Here is a 15,170-nt window from a genome sequence, read left to right as displayed (position 1 = left end):
GGAGGAGGGACCACACCAATGACGAACACGGCGTGTCATCAATCAGCCAGCCGATATCCAGGTATGGCTAAGCCTCCTTTGTGTACACTACAGTTTGTTATTACTAAGTAAGTTGTGGTGAGTCATGTTCTGTATGTATCAAAATGCCAAGGACACAGCTCTGTCTCCCAGCTGATTTGATGTGCTGCTGAGTAGACGATTGAGTAGTGGAGGTGGAAAGAATATTTTACAGTTTCAAGTTATGTTGGAAAAATATCCTCCGGCAATAACCTCGTACTCTGCTGCTGCAGAGATGTGCAGAATGACAAAGCTTGAATAAAACTTTGACCTCTACCGTATAATGTTAAAAACAACTTTGAAGGTGAAACTACATTTACTCTACATTATCAGCCACCTGTGAATAGAAAATATGCAACAGAAGCGCAGAAAGAAGGTAAAGAGTAGTTCCTGGTTCTGTGTTTCCACGTTCTGGTTCTGATTTACACATGCAGTCATTAAAGTGTTCACAGTTATGTCATTTTGGTACTTAATGATAAAGTTTGCACAAGACTTCCTGCTAATATGAACACGTGTGTTTGCAGGTTTAGGGATTATCAGATTTTTTATGAAGTGAGGAGACTCGCATGAAACACATTAGAACAATGGTATAGTGGAAACAACAGAGATCCAACTCTCCTGAATGTTGACCTGTGAGATCCATATATTTCCATACTAATACTTTTCATCAGATTGTATACAGGTAGTACATTTTGATGTGTGTCCAATGTCTGGATGGTAAGTGAAACAAGTAAAATTCAATTTAAAATATTATCCTTATCCCTTATCAGAGTGAGAGCACAGCTTCCAGCTGCGAGACAAACCTGTGTTTCATCATTTCATAGTGAATACACAGTGGACGCCCTGCCCCACTTCTGTTCATTCTTTAAAGCCATTTCAGCGTAAAAGATTCGACCCTCCCTCTCCATGTAGGAGAGACAGGAGTGTCTCCCAGCAGATGATAGAAAACATACTGAAAATGGGAGAATATAAAAGTGATCTTGAAAATGAATGCTCATTTGGTGAAACAGTGGTAGTGTGTGTTGAATATCTATCTATCTATCTATTTTATTTATTTATTTAATTGATTTAACAAAACACAGGCCGCACACACACAATTAGAAGTGGTAAACTTACCAAACACTCAAGGAGTCTGGCGGGACGAGATATGATGATGAAGAGCTTTTTGACAAGCTCAACCACAAAGGTAAGCTCTGGGCTCTCTGAGCGCTCGTAAGCCTGATGGAGAAAGACACGGGTTTGTGTTTAAACTGATGCAGCTGACATCAACGAATGCTCTTCTCCACCTGCACAAGTCATGCGTCATCACTCACGTCATGCAGCAGCTTCTCCAGGTTCTCCTGCAGTTCACAGAAGTAGACGCTGGTAATAAGACCCTCCCGTGATTTGGTCAGGCAGTCTCTGGACAGCTCCGCTATCTGGTGGTGGATGAAGCTCAGGACCCCGTCGGCCAGTGGCAGAACGCTCTCTGGAGAGTAGTTGTGGATGAACTCGGCCAGCCTCTCCTCCATCTGAGCGGTGGCCTGATTAAAGATGAGAAAGCGGTAAATGGTCAGTTGTTGTTATGTTGCCAAAATAGTGATGAGAAAATAATATAATCATATATCACAGACTTCAGCGAATATGTGAAAGAGGTTTAAAGAAGTTTGAATTTCTTCGTGGATTACTAAAGGGTAACACACATCAGCGATGTATGATGTGCATCAGAAACATGCATGTGTGTTCTTCTCTGTGGATGCTCATGTGCTGGTGAAGTTTCCATGAGTACAAATGTAAAAACAATGGAGCAATAGCTAAGATCAATTCATGAAAAAAACAAAAACAAAACAAACAAAATAAAAACTTTCCCTTGAACCACAGAAGCAAAAGAGATGAGGAAGTTCTGCAGTGCTCATTTGCAATGATGCAACATTTGAGATTGAAAATGGAGATGCACCTGAGAAACCTGATATTCTACTTAGATTTCAGTATTATCTGACCCTGATATGAAGCACAGTCAGTTTGTTTATTGCACTTTAATCCATCCATTACAGATAACAGCTTCTATAAATGCCACATAAGAAATACAACATAGCATGTGGTTAATTTGCTTTAAAACTGTCTTTCTGGATTAAAGTCTTAAGGATTCTTCTGCATTATAGTTAGAATCACTGTCACTCTTCTGTAATAAATGTTTTTTTTTTTAAATCACATCATCAGAATTTAGGATCTGTTATATGTCCATAAAACACATTTTCTAAAGGAGCATGTTAAGTGGGTTTTCCTAATAATGCTGGAACTCCATTCACAACCCTGATAAATTGCAATAGTATGTGGGAAGACTCGCCATCATTCACAGTGCATCACAAAGCCTCGCCACTGAATGAGTGGTGTGTGTCTGAGTGAGTACACACAGGTGTTTGTAGATTCCTGGCTGCAAATTGACATCCATCATCTGCCATTCACTTATTCATACAAATAGTCTCCTTCAGACACGGAGTCATGTTTCAGTATGTAACACACACGGACAGGTTTGAGCAGAAGATATGATCTAATTTATTTTGTGCTTATGGCCACTGACAGTTTAAGAGATATCCTCTCAGACAGCTGACCTCACTGCTGACCTTAAAGAGTTTTCACACACTGCAGTGTCAAAAGGTTAACAAGAATGGTGCAATAAGCAGCGTGTCAGCAGCAGCCCTCTGACTGGAAGCTGTCCTTATGTTGGAGGGTAGAAGCGAACGGGAGGGTTCGAAGTACAGTGATGAAAGCTCAGTACAGTGTAAGTGTGCATGAGGGGAATCTCTAAAACACACACTTTATGTGCTAAAAGGGGCATAAAAATGGAAATCTAACAATTGGTTATGACTGATATTTGACAAACAACAACATTGCTGTTGGCTTTGAGGCACCACACAGCTATATTCACTGCAACAGCTTCCTGCAGTACTTCATCTTACATCAGATTCAACTCCCTGATACTAGTCCAGAAAGTCCAGGAAGCACTGGCAGCTGGTTTACTTCCAAGGTTGTGAAGAAACAGTTTTAACTTAGCCAAAACTACTCTAAAATCTACTTTTATTGCCGCCCTCTCACAAGCATGTGTCAACACTTCTCTCTGTCTTTGCAGTTCTCTGCACTGGAGAGAGACTGAAGAAACCTGCACATCTTCGACATACAACAGGTTTTGTTACTAAGCTGCTTCTACACATTTACTTTAACTAAAATATATTCTAGAGAATGATTTAAAGCTTGTTTATTAGTTTGTTCTGGACACACAATCATCCTCATCTCACCCGCTGCTTACTGCGAAGATGCAGTTACTCTGAATAATGAACAATAACTCTGGAAAAATCTAGATGTAAAGAAATATATGTAAATGTAATTCCTCTTCAATATATTTGCCATGTACTGTATATGTGTGTGGCTGCACAGTTTACACTTGTGTATTTGTTTGTGTGAGTCTGACCTTGGGGAAGCGCTCCTTGTAGACATGGTTCATCATCACTATTTCATTGTCATAACAGGATGGAGAGCGCCCTGGGCTGCAGAGAGACAAACACAGAGAGCAGGAGTGTAAAACACAGCACAGACTGAGAAAATCAAAGACTGAGGAAAACAGAGGGGAGGCAGTGGGTGAAACATGGGAAACGGTACCACAATGTTTTTATCACTTGAAAGAAGAAATAATTTGGAGCTCCCATTCAATCTGCATTTTATATGTAAATTATGCTAATTGACGTTCTGTTTTGGTACACTCGGTTCCTCTATTGGATCAGGTGCTTTCCTGCATGTCATGCGACACTCTTCCATCGTAAGCAAGGCGCATAAATCAGAAACAAGTAAAAATACCTGATGAGTCACTTGTATGCTTCTTAACTCATACACACACAATACAAAGAAAATCGACAAGTGGACAAAAAGCACAGAAAGCACCTCATCCTATGCTGACTATGCAGACATTCACAAAAAAAGAAAAGCTGATTTTGTTAAAGAAACATTACAGTTTAGCTTCACAGAGAGATGTGATATGAATGATGATGAGGCGATGCAGCATGTCAAGGTATACAATAAAGGTATTCTGTATACTGCAGCCTGCATGTATTACATTATCTAGGCCAGCTGCACTGGAGGAGCTTAATGTGAAAAAGTAGTGGTGTGTCGTATGTAGTTAGGGCATGTTGTATCCAGAGGGGAGGCTATAATAGGTGTGGTTGGAGGGAGTGCACACTAGAGACTTCTGCTAATAGAGAAACTGCTGCACTTTGAGATTCAAGGCACTCGTGGGTGGACTCATACTGTCCATAACCATACTCATAACAGTGGTGGAAAATACCCAAACCTGTACATTTATCCAAATATTGTGCTACAATTTGGAGGTACTTGTACTTCACCTGAGTATTTCCATTTTGTGCTATTTTCAGTCTCTGCTCAGTTATAATTCAGATGCACATTTTTACTCAATTACACCACCAACAAAAACAACAACAAAAAAGATCAGCTCAAAATACAGGGCTATGTTTTTTTGTAAGTAATAATAGTTTAAAGCTAAAGTGTTAAAGGTGATGTTTTCTTTAATGTTGATATATGTCATAAGTGCTAAACTTTCTATCACTAAAGATATTAAAACAGTTCCTTGATACCATGATACAAGGAGTTTGGCATCAGTGGTGGAGGAACTAATCACATCTTTTACATAAGTAAAAAAAAAACAACAACAAAAAAACTGCATTAAAAATGTGACATAAACTTATGTAAGTATTTTCACAATAATGTACTTAAAGAACTAAATAACACTAAACTGTTCTACTATTAAATTTACATTATTAGATTATTATTATTACTCATGTGTGTCCGGAATGGACTGACCTCAACAGACAATATCAACAGACTAATCCAATATTGCAATGAAAACAATCACATCGTGGGTACAAGTGCATGTTGTTGGTGATGCTGACAACTGGTAATGAAGCACATTAATGTTTTCCACCTCTGTTAAATACTGTACAGGATACAGATAGACAAGTAATAACACTGAGGGAAAATCTAGAGACATTAGTAACAGGAAGCACGTATAAGTATATGCAAGATGAGACACATGAAGTAAACTGTACAGTATACTTAGAGTTACATAAGCAGCTATTATCTTACTTTAATCAAACTTATTTAGAAAAGCAAGTTAAATAACTCCCATATTTAAATTGAGGTAAAAAATGAATCTCTCTTCTCATTAAATGCCGACTGCAGAGTATGAAGCTGACACAAAGACTGAAGGTGAATTATACAAAAACCAGAAAGATTTGTGCTCTAAATAAATGATATGTTCTTTCATAACAACTTGATATTTTGAATTTTGGTTACTTTAGTTATTTTGATTTACAAAAAATAATCTCCACAAATTAAGTACTTAAAAAGAGATTTAAGCAATGCATTTTTTTTTTTTTTACATTTCAACAATTATTTTGCATCACTAATTCAGGTATAAAACAAGCTAATGTTTTAAATTATGAATTATTGATGTCTCTGTTTAACTGGGTGTAGATGGGAACATTTCTGCTGAGTCAGGCTGGGGGATACATATTGAAGTTCGAAGGAATTCTTAAACGATTTGTGCTCTCAAGCAAAACACTGAATCACACCGGGCTAGATGCTTGTTTTAATATGGCAAATCTAATTTGCTACAACTTGCTGTGCCCTCACCTGAGGCTCCGGGAGCGTGGGCGGACGTGTGGCGAACGTCGGCCTCCGTCATCATCTGTGATGCTCTCCGTGCTGCCAAAGTGTTTGGACAGAAAGTGCAGCTCATCCATGGTTGGCTGGAAGGGCAGCTGGTGCAGACGCTCCTGGGATGAGCTGGATGACTGGAGGGAGACATGAAAGAGAGAAGGTTCAAATGTGAGCTGCTCTTTGTTAGATATTGTGTAAAAAAAAAAAAAAAATCCTTTGCTGCAGCTGCCACATCAAGAGTGTCGATACCCAGTGATGGAGAAGAGGACATCAAAAACAACAAATGGCAAGAACACCTTAATCGATGTGGTGAGAAGAGAAGAGAAGAGAAGAGAAGAGAAGAGAAGAGAAGAGAAGAGAAGAGAAGAGAAGAGAAGAGAAGAGAAGAGAAGAGAAGAGAAGAGAAGAGCACAAGGTGTACTATAATATGAGTGGGTGTACAGAACTGAAACAAAGAAGTGTCTCAGTTAAAAGAACAAAAAAGAAACAGAGACAAGTGAAGAAATAAGCAAATATCCAGAAGGAGTTAGTGTAGGAGGGCAGAAACCGAATAACGCGCACTGAAAAACAGGGTAAAAACGCTGCAGGGAACTAAAGAGTCACTCCGAGAAAAGTCGACTGCTGCCTTGAGTGTCTGCTGCCTCGGGGGGGCTAATGTCAGGGCTATTCGGTTTTAAACAAAAGAGTTTTCTACAGTGCAGAAGGGAGAAAAAAACCAGCCTGAATCAATGGGAGGCTTAATGAACACATCTCCCAATGGGGCACCAAGGTTGGCTTTGGCCACACAACGATTTCTCCTATAAAAATCCATTAAAAACTCCATTCAGGTCTTTGCCTCTTGCGAACTGCAGAAAGGAACTGAAATGCTGGTGATGTGAGAGCAGCAAGCCCAGTCAACATAATCAATTAAGGCAGACGTCTCTTTGGAAAATGACACTGGATATGATGACTGCCCCAGATCCATCTTTGTCTTGTTCCTTTCATGCCGTCACAAGATGCGTCTCAATTCACGTAATTTCACCCAGATTATCCTTCATGTGTACTTTACCTCCCGCTCACTACAATTAAAGATGCAAGGAAAGAAGAGGAAACACGCTGTTGCCTCAGAAGTGTCATGTGAATGTCAAGTAAGCTTTGTGATAATAGCGCAGTGTCAGTCAGCTTGAAAAGCTCTGCCGTCTTTCACATTTTGCACGTATAATGCCTGTATTGTACTAATAACACAGTAATAAGAATGCACAGTTACCCACTACCAGTGCTATTATTGTTATTTTTAAATTACCTCCAACATTTGAAAACATAATATTGTCATACTGAAAAATAAACAGTTTGAAGCACCCACACTTTTAGTCAAATGCTCTGCTTGTGATATAAAGATCCATCCAGTTATTTGATGCATTAAAGCCCTAACCAACAGATATCTGTTCCTACATGTTATTCCTACATGTAGGGATGTAGGGACACACACACACACACACACACACACACCTCATCCTTTCATCTCACCTGCTCAATATGCAAAAATCCTGCTGTAACTAATCAAGCACGTAATGGCTCATGTAAGAAGCAGCAGAGCACTGAAACCTGACGGTTTGGGGGGGAAAGAGCAGCGATGGAGGTGGAGAGGAGGATGGGGAAACTGAGAAACCATCTCCAGACTCATCTACTGGTTAAAAGAGATCCATCAGTCGCCTACAGCGTGCGCCTCTACTCTATATGCTGCTGTGAGGAGGTGAGACAGTCAATGCAACAAGTGATGTGTGAAAAACAGCAAAGATGCAGAGGAAATGAGTTCAGGAGCCACAGACACGTACAGGGAGTGGATTATGAGTCAACACCTTGCCTCCACCTGAGCGGCATACACATTAAGGTCCATTTCTCCAATGGACTATTTACCAAATGGGCCTTGGCAGTCTTCATTTCCCTGAGTAGTCTCTCAGGCTCCAAACATCTTTCCCTCAGACAAAACTGAACATTGTTGTTGCTTCAAAACATGTTTCACTTCCACCTACACTTGCTTTTGTTTGTCTCCGCTGCCCCTCTTTATCATCCATCTCTGCTTCTCTAGGGAGAAAGTGGCGAACGGTAATAGTTTGCGAAACATTTTGCTCTGCTTTTTTCACAAAGTCCAAGTCCTTATCTATAGATAAATGAGGTCGATCATATCTTAGCAACTGATAAGTTATTTTTAGTTTTGGTTTATGTACAACGCATTCTTTTGAAAGTTAAAATGCTTTTTAAAAACCAGCTCAAAATCACAGCAACAAGTACAAAGCTAAAGAACACATGGGTGCATGGAATTTAGCTTCTAGTGTGTCGTGTAATTATTTCAAAGCGAAGTGAAATAAAAGCCGAACATGCAACTTTAGAGCATGAATTTATAGGCAGCACAGCACACGCTGATTTTATGCATGGAAATAGATGCAAATAAATTCTTTGAGTGAAATACATATTCATGAAAGTATCCAAAACCCACATCATCAATTCAGTAAAGGATAAAAAATGTTAAATAGTTTTATCAGCTGGTTTCATGACTTATCCAGCTATGCAGCCAGTGAGAAGAAAAGGCAGATCTCATTTCTCAGATCAAACAGAAAATTACAGAAAGAATGAGCTTTCACTCGTCATGCCACAGAGAAAAGAGACATGAAAGAGTGTGTCTATTAAAACCATCAACAGAAGCATCTCATTTTTATTCGGGGACATTTCGGGAGACTGTGGTGTGGAGTGACAGTCAAAAGGTTTTGTATTACAAGGACACACTTAGTCAGCTTCGACTCTTTATTTGAGGGTGCAGGGTGCAGTGGCTGCAGCAGTCATGCACGGTCGACGCAGCAAAGTTGCAGCTACTATAGTAACATCTTAAAAAGAAAAATAAAAGAAAACACACACACTGATGCAAACTGATGATTTGGTCCAAAATCCATCAACCTTGCAGTTGTCCTCCAAAAGCAGATGAAGCAGGGGATACATATATTTAAAACTAAACAATAGCATAAGAGCTATGAGTGTGGGGCTTTCTTTCTCTTTAACTCACCGTTGAACTGGGTGTATTGGTGCCATATCCTGAGGAGGGAAGAGAAGCCAAGGACCATCTACGGCCATCAGCCCTGAGGAAAAAAAAAAAATTTGTATATATATTTAGAGAAATAACAGTGGAAAAAAGGAGAACATAATGTATGGTAGGACTCTCTTTCACTTTCAGAACTGAAACATCAGTTTCTATTTTAGTCTTTGCAAACAACACAGTCAGTGGTTATAGTAAAAGCAATTCCACCACCTTTCCCTCTTGTATCATTATTCAATCTATCCAGTTACTCCTTTGCGCCTTTTATTCCTCTCTTCCCTCAGGCTTTCTAAAGCCATCCTCAAGTCTGACACTTCCTGTGAGTGAGTGATGAGGGATACACGTCTGGGCAAAGTCCTGCCACTCCGCCTCATTCATCTCGGCCTGTTGTCACACCGACACTTGATGGGAGCTGTGCAGGACACATATGGGGCATGCAGTTTCATTTTGCACGTGTGTGTGTGTGAGTGAAATTAACCCTGAGGAGTTTCACTGTGTTCATGAATAAAATAAATAAATAAAAACTCCATCAGTAGTTTCACTGCACTGTTCTTGTAATGTTTCACGTGTGAATTCTGATGTGAATAAAGGAGGGATGCCAACCTTCGAGAAGACGCGAAGGAGAAGTGGGCAGGTCCACTTGGTGAGAAATTGCGTGGGCTGTCCAATGGACTGCTTCCTATTGAAATACATATGGACACAAGAGAACAGAAAACATACACTGTGTTGTCACCGGGCAGCAAAATCAAGGAATATGGATTTTAGGTCTTAGGTAATGATACAAGTCACTGAAACGGATGGAAATACAGTCACTTTGAAGAAAAGACTACGCTCATGTAAGCACACACAGAGGCAACATGAGGGACGGCTTATAGTCATGAACTAACTAAAAACTAATCATTGTGGTTTTAAGAAAAACATGACCGGTGTATTTCTACTGTGACACCTGCGTTTATTCATGTAGTAAAAACTGAAAACCTAGTTCTTGGTGATCTGGTTCTAAAACAATTCTATTTATAGTGATTTATTATGGCACCTCAGATTCAGACTGTGCTGAGGGCTGAGATGAATCAGCATATGCTGAAGCACCGTTCACAGTGATGGTCAGTATTTCTGACTGAAAACGCACATGCTGGAAAGGTTGTTGCTCGAGGACTTTTTAAGTAAACGCAGCTATATTGTGAATTAAATTAAAGATCAGCATGTTGTGCATAATTTACTGTGGATTCAAGTACAATAATACTTTTTCTAATGACTTCTTCATACTGACCTATGTGTCCAGGCAGCGGAGAGTGAGGCCGTGGCAGGGTGGGGGACGTACTGGTCAGGATGAGGCTTTTCCGGTTACTGGTTCTGCAACTGGAACACACGTGAGAGCAAAAATCACATCAGTATTTATCTTTACTATACTTTAGACTCCATGAACGCCAAACAGGTGATAGCCGGCACACCCTCACCACACAGTACGCCAGAAGTTAATGAATATACTGTGTCTATTTGTCTGTGTGCTTATTTTTCACCCTAAGTAAATGTATAGCCTTTTGTACAGTATGTGTGGGTGTAAATGTGTACACTTTTTATCTCGAGTACAGTACGTCTATGTGTGCGCATGTGTCAAGCCATAATACAAGACTTTATTGACATCCTACCACCCACAGGGGAAAACCACAAAGCAACAGAGATTTTTAATTTCCTCTAGGTCCAGCCTCATGACGGCTGCTGCCATGAAATATAATGGGAGGACATATGAGGTGATGGTGGGATGGAGAGACAGACGAAGAGGAAGAAAAGGACCAGGGAGGACGAGTATAGATCATAATGAAGAAGTGATATTATTGAACCATAAAGGCTTCAATCACTCCTGCTGCTGCTGCCACAGTTTCATAGAGGAGAGCACACACACACACACACACACACACACACACGCAGAAATGCACAATGGTTACTGTCTTATATAACAGCTCATAAAGTGGGAAGTGGATTTTTCAGGTGTTATCTTCATGCGTGGATCGGGTTTGCTCACAGGCCTTTCGTGTGTGTGTCTGTGTGTGCGCGTGCTTCAGTGGAGTGCCTGTCAGAACAGATTTTGCAGAGCAGAACCACATCTGACAAACATTACAAGTTTTCTCCACGTTGCATCAGCCAGCACGCTGTGCTACATCTGCGCGTAAATCGGAGCGCACACATAAAAATAAAAATGCAATCTCTCAACACACATTGGTTCCGTGATGCATCTCAAATAACACCTCTATCGATAATCTATATCGCCATCTTGCAGTCCTCCCACATCCTCCCTTATCTCGCCCTCTTTCTTTTTGACACAAGTCTTTTTCGAGCACTCTGGGACACATCAAACCCCTGGCAGGATTTTATCGGTGGCCGTGCGCCTCTGTGGGCGCCAGCTGAGGGAGAGCTTCTACTCTACTTTGCAGAACAGAGAAGAGAAGCGTATTGAAATATTTAAGGGAAATGCATTAGCTTTGGATGCAGAGCCTTTGCTGCAGCTTTCAGAAGAAGTCGGACAGAGGAGAAGGGGGAAGGGTGAGGACGGAGAAAAGAACAAGTGAGGGAACTGGAAGAGAGGATATTCCTCTTATTGCCTTTCTGTGCTGTACTTTTCTTCTTCCATAGACTCTTGAACCTGCCTGCAATCATCTTTCACTTCATTTGCTCCTTAACCTGTGGTCTCACAAACACACATTTCCACCGCTGCTCTTTCTCAATCAAAAGCTGAATCACTTGAGCACGCGCTCGGCAAGCTTCACTCCAGAACATATTCTTAGCTTTTGATTCATGATTCATCACATCACCAGCAGCTCCACCGGCAAGTCGTCAAATGGCAGTGATTCACTTTCAGGTGGAGTGTGTAATGTTGCAAACCACACACTACAGGGAAAGTAATTTAATCTTACCTGCCTCGTTTCTGTGACTTTTCCCACCGATGCTTATTCTCAGTCTCATTAAACCTCTTCACCATCTTTTGATAACTCACTACTCATCTGTTTCTCCTTCATCTCTTGAACTCTTCCTGACATCCTGCTCTGCTCTCTTTCTGCTTCCTCCTTGTTCCAAACGGACTCCCTCAATGATGAATAATTGAAATGTGTGAAGTCAAGAAAACTCTCTCTTCTTCCCCTCTAACTCCAGATTTAGGGATTATAGAGTCAACTAAACTATTAAAGACAGTAACAGAATGAAACGCTGCTAAGGCAAAGTAATCCTTCCATAAAGACAGAAGTCTCTTGCAGCCAATCTCCTCTATACCACTGTTATCATAAATAAATGTTGAAAAAGGGCATCTTGCCCAAATCATTTGTACTGTAAAAAAAGGTTAAACAGGAGAGCTTCTCTTTATCCTATATTCTAGCAGCCAGCCACATATTTATCACCAGTAAAGGTCACATTTAGAGTCCCAGTACTTGTACTCCTGCTAAAGCTATGAGGGGCACATATGGCAGACACAGCATGGGGGAGAGGAGGGTAGAAACATCCATCTGTAGATGCTCTAACACTGTTATGTACTGTTTCTGTTGTATTCCAGTGTGTGCTGTTAGTTTGTGATGAGGTGTCTTCGCCTTCAACCTGTTTTTCTGACTTCTGCAGATGTCAGTAATTTACTACAGCTCAAAGAATAACTTTGCCAATTCCCCAAAAGGGGAAGAGCTTGTATATTAGACATAGTGAGAGTGGTGGCTTGACGGTAGAACTGTGACGGTAGAAAGAGCACAGACACTTTTTTTTTTGAGAGATGACAAAGTGAGAATTATACTATGTATTCGACACAGCACCTTGACGCTTCAGTGCATTTTAGCCTATTTGAGTTACTTCCACTGGATAAATATGCAGATACATGTAGGTGACACATAACAAGAGGACAGCACTAATTTGGCATTGCTCTCCTATAAAGCTGTCAGACCAATGATGGATAATCAAAACTGATGCAGCAGAAGAAGCAGAGATATACTTTTTTTTTCAATTCACACATTTTTCTGTCTCCTTCTCCTTTTTATTATGATGTATTATTATTACATTTGTCTTTGTAAGGGACCGTGTGCAATATTAAACTATATTAAATCAACGTTCCTATTGTATCTGCATGTAATCTGCACTCCCCTGGCAGGTCACACTAAAACAAAAAACATAATTACAATGACAGAACAATAAGAATAGACAAACAAATACAGTACTAGACAGACTAATGAAGCAAAACATAGACACACAATATACGACAAAACGCTAACGCTAACTTCATCTAGATTAATCACAATGTAACTCATCCTTTAATGGTCATAACTCAGTGCACATGGTTTGGGCAGGATGTCCTTTTGCTAGTAATGTATCCTCGTGTCCCTCACCTGAAGCAGAGATGAAGAGCGGGCTGCAGAGCTCCAGCAGGAGCTTATGCAACTTTTTTGCATATGCAGTGCAACTCCCCACAGTCTGTAAACAGACTTTGATGTTAAAACAAGCAGCTTCCAGAGCTGCTTCAATGCTCCTTGACATGGTTTCAACATGTCTATGAACTTTGAAAAGACAGCCTGTCATTTGGGATTTTGAGGATGGTGGTGCAGAACCTGGTCGAACATGTTGCTCTAAAATCTCCAATGGCTGAAATGGACAGGTACAGCCATCATATATATATGATAGGATGGGCTTGCAGGATGTTATCATAATGTTCTTATATCAGCTTAACTGTATTCTAAAGCTGCATTTTTTGTGTGTTTCCACTGATTCGATAGATAGATAGAATTACATGTACCCTAAAGAGGTACAAATTACAAATGATGGTGAAAAAAATGAAGCATGTTTGTAACAGTATGGGAACATACCGTATAAATTATATGTCAAACGAACAGTGTTAAAATGTTTCCCCTCTTTTCCTTCTTTAACTAAATATTAAAGTAAAGCGGTTTGTTTAATAATAGTTCATAATAACCTGCCTTACCTAGTCTTATTCCTTGTCTTGCCCTAAAATCCTGCACACATATAGCAATTAGCAGTAACAGTGGGCAGTGTGTGAGGTTTAAAGGACAGCATCTAACAGTGGCTGTAAGGGCTTCACGCTAACACGCTGTAGTTTCACCTGAAGACAGGAGAGGCAGGGATGTGTGTGTGTGTGTGTGTGTGTGTGTGTGTCTTTGACTTTAAATCACTCTGTCACAGTTATGGCCATGCAACCTAGACTCATCCTGCCTCAATCTGGTGAAGAAAGTGTGTGTGTATGGCAGAGATGCTGAAAAGACTTAGTATGCTGCACGTTGCCATATTTGAATCATAAATCTACAGCTGTCTCTAGTTTTGTGGTCAAATACAAACACGCTGCCAGTTTTGCAGTCGAACAGCCCTGTACTCTATCACCTACCAAGTCCTCTGTTTTCAGACAGATGGTGATATTTGGATTCATGCAGTCGTTCACTTGCGATAAATTAATTTTGAATAGGAAGCTGGAGCTACACTGAAAACAAGACACTTTCCTTTCAATATTAAAGCCCATTCAGACCTAGTTACGTTAATTAAGAGCTAATTTTCTCTGTCTGTAATGAAATGACCAAGAAAAGGAAAGATAAAGAAGCGGGGAGAGAGAGAGAGAGGACATGAAGGGGAACGTACAATGTTACCATAGCAACACATTTAGAGTCACAGTCAAAAGAAGTAAACGATGACATCTCCAACTGGTTTCTTTTTTCTGCATTCACCAGTGCACACAGCGAGACACATAACTTGTGTTAAACAAGTAAAATAATGAGTATCAGACTGAATCAGCTCAGATCTGAGGCCAATAAAACCAACAAATCTGATCTCACCCTGCTGTGAACCACGATAGTGTGAGTCAGAGTCTGGTGCTACGGCTGGGCCAAATGGTGTTTGTGTGTGTGTTATTGTGGATGCCAATATGATAATCCATCATAATCCAGTGTGTAATCCATCATGCAAGCTCAATCTGTGTGTGACAGGGGAGTAGTGGTGCTGTCAGTCAGACAGATGATAATTCATTGGACTTAATGGACCACGCTGCTATTGTGCGGACCTGTGTTGACGGACACCAAAGCTGATGAGAAAGCCATGAGTGAGAAAGTCACGAGTCAGAAAGTGTGTATGTGTGCCAGTGTCAGGCGTGTCGGTCAAAAGAGGAAAAAGAAAATCAATGTTTTTCTGGATATTTTGCTCTCAGATCTTTGTTTCTGAGGTTTCAGCATCAAAGTGGTCTCAGGAAACACCTTGATAGTGACACAGGAAGAGGAATGAAAAGGATGAAAACGAAGAAACAGCCCATTTTCAGTATATGCAGTATATCTGGCAACTACAGCATGGCTAAAAATGTTTTTATGATTTTTTTTTG

At 40.4% G+C, this 15,170-nt stretch overlaps 1 protein-coding gene across 4 annotated transcripts in view; it reads right to left on the bottom strand.

Annotated features, from left to right (window-relative positions):
- mast1a (microtubule associated serine/threonine kinase 1a) overlaps positions 1–15,170 on the bottom strand; it is a 53,546-nt gene that overhangs the window by 19,023 nt on the left and 19,353 nt on the right. For all 4 annotated transcript variants that reach the window (XM_033326056.1, XM_033326057.1, XM_026360235.2 and 1 more), the window contains 7 exons: positions 10,101–10,189; positions 9,434–9,509; positions 8,801–8,873; positions 5,737–5,897; positions 3,506–3,581; positions 1,371–1,580; positions 1,174–1,275 (listed from right to left, as the gene is read on the bottom strand). In XM_033326056.1, coding sequence (XP_033181947.1) covers positions 1,174–1,275; positions 1,371–1,580; positions 3,506–3,581; positions 5,737–5,897; positions 8,801–8,873; positions 9,434–9,509; positions 10,101–10,189 — 787 coding nt within the window. The remainder of the gene's footprint in view (positions 1–1,173; positions 1,276–1,370; positions 1,581–3,505; positions 3,582–5,736; positions 5,898–8,800; positions 8,874–9,433; positions 9,510–10,100; positions 10,190–15,170) is intronic.

Source organism: Anabas testudineus, chromosome 1, assembly GCF_900324465.2.
Source record: "Anabas testudineus chromosome 1, fAnaTes1.2, whole genome shotgun sequence".
In the NCBI taxonomy this organism is placed as follows: Eukaryota; Metazoa; Chordata; class Actinopteri; order Anabantiformes; family Anabantidae; genus Anabas; species Anabas testudineus.
Note: the sequence above shows the minus strand (reverse complement) of the source record. Positions and strands in the feature narration are given on the sequence as shown.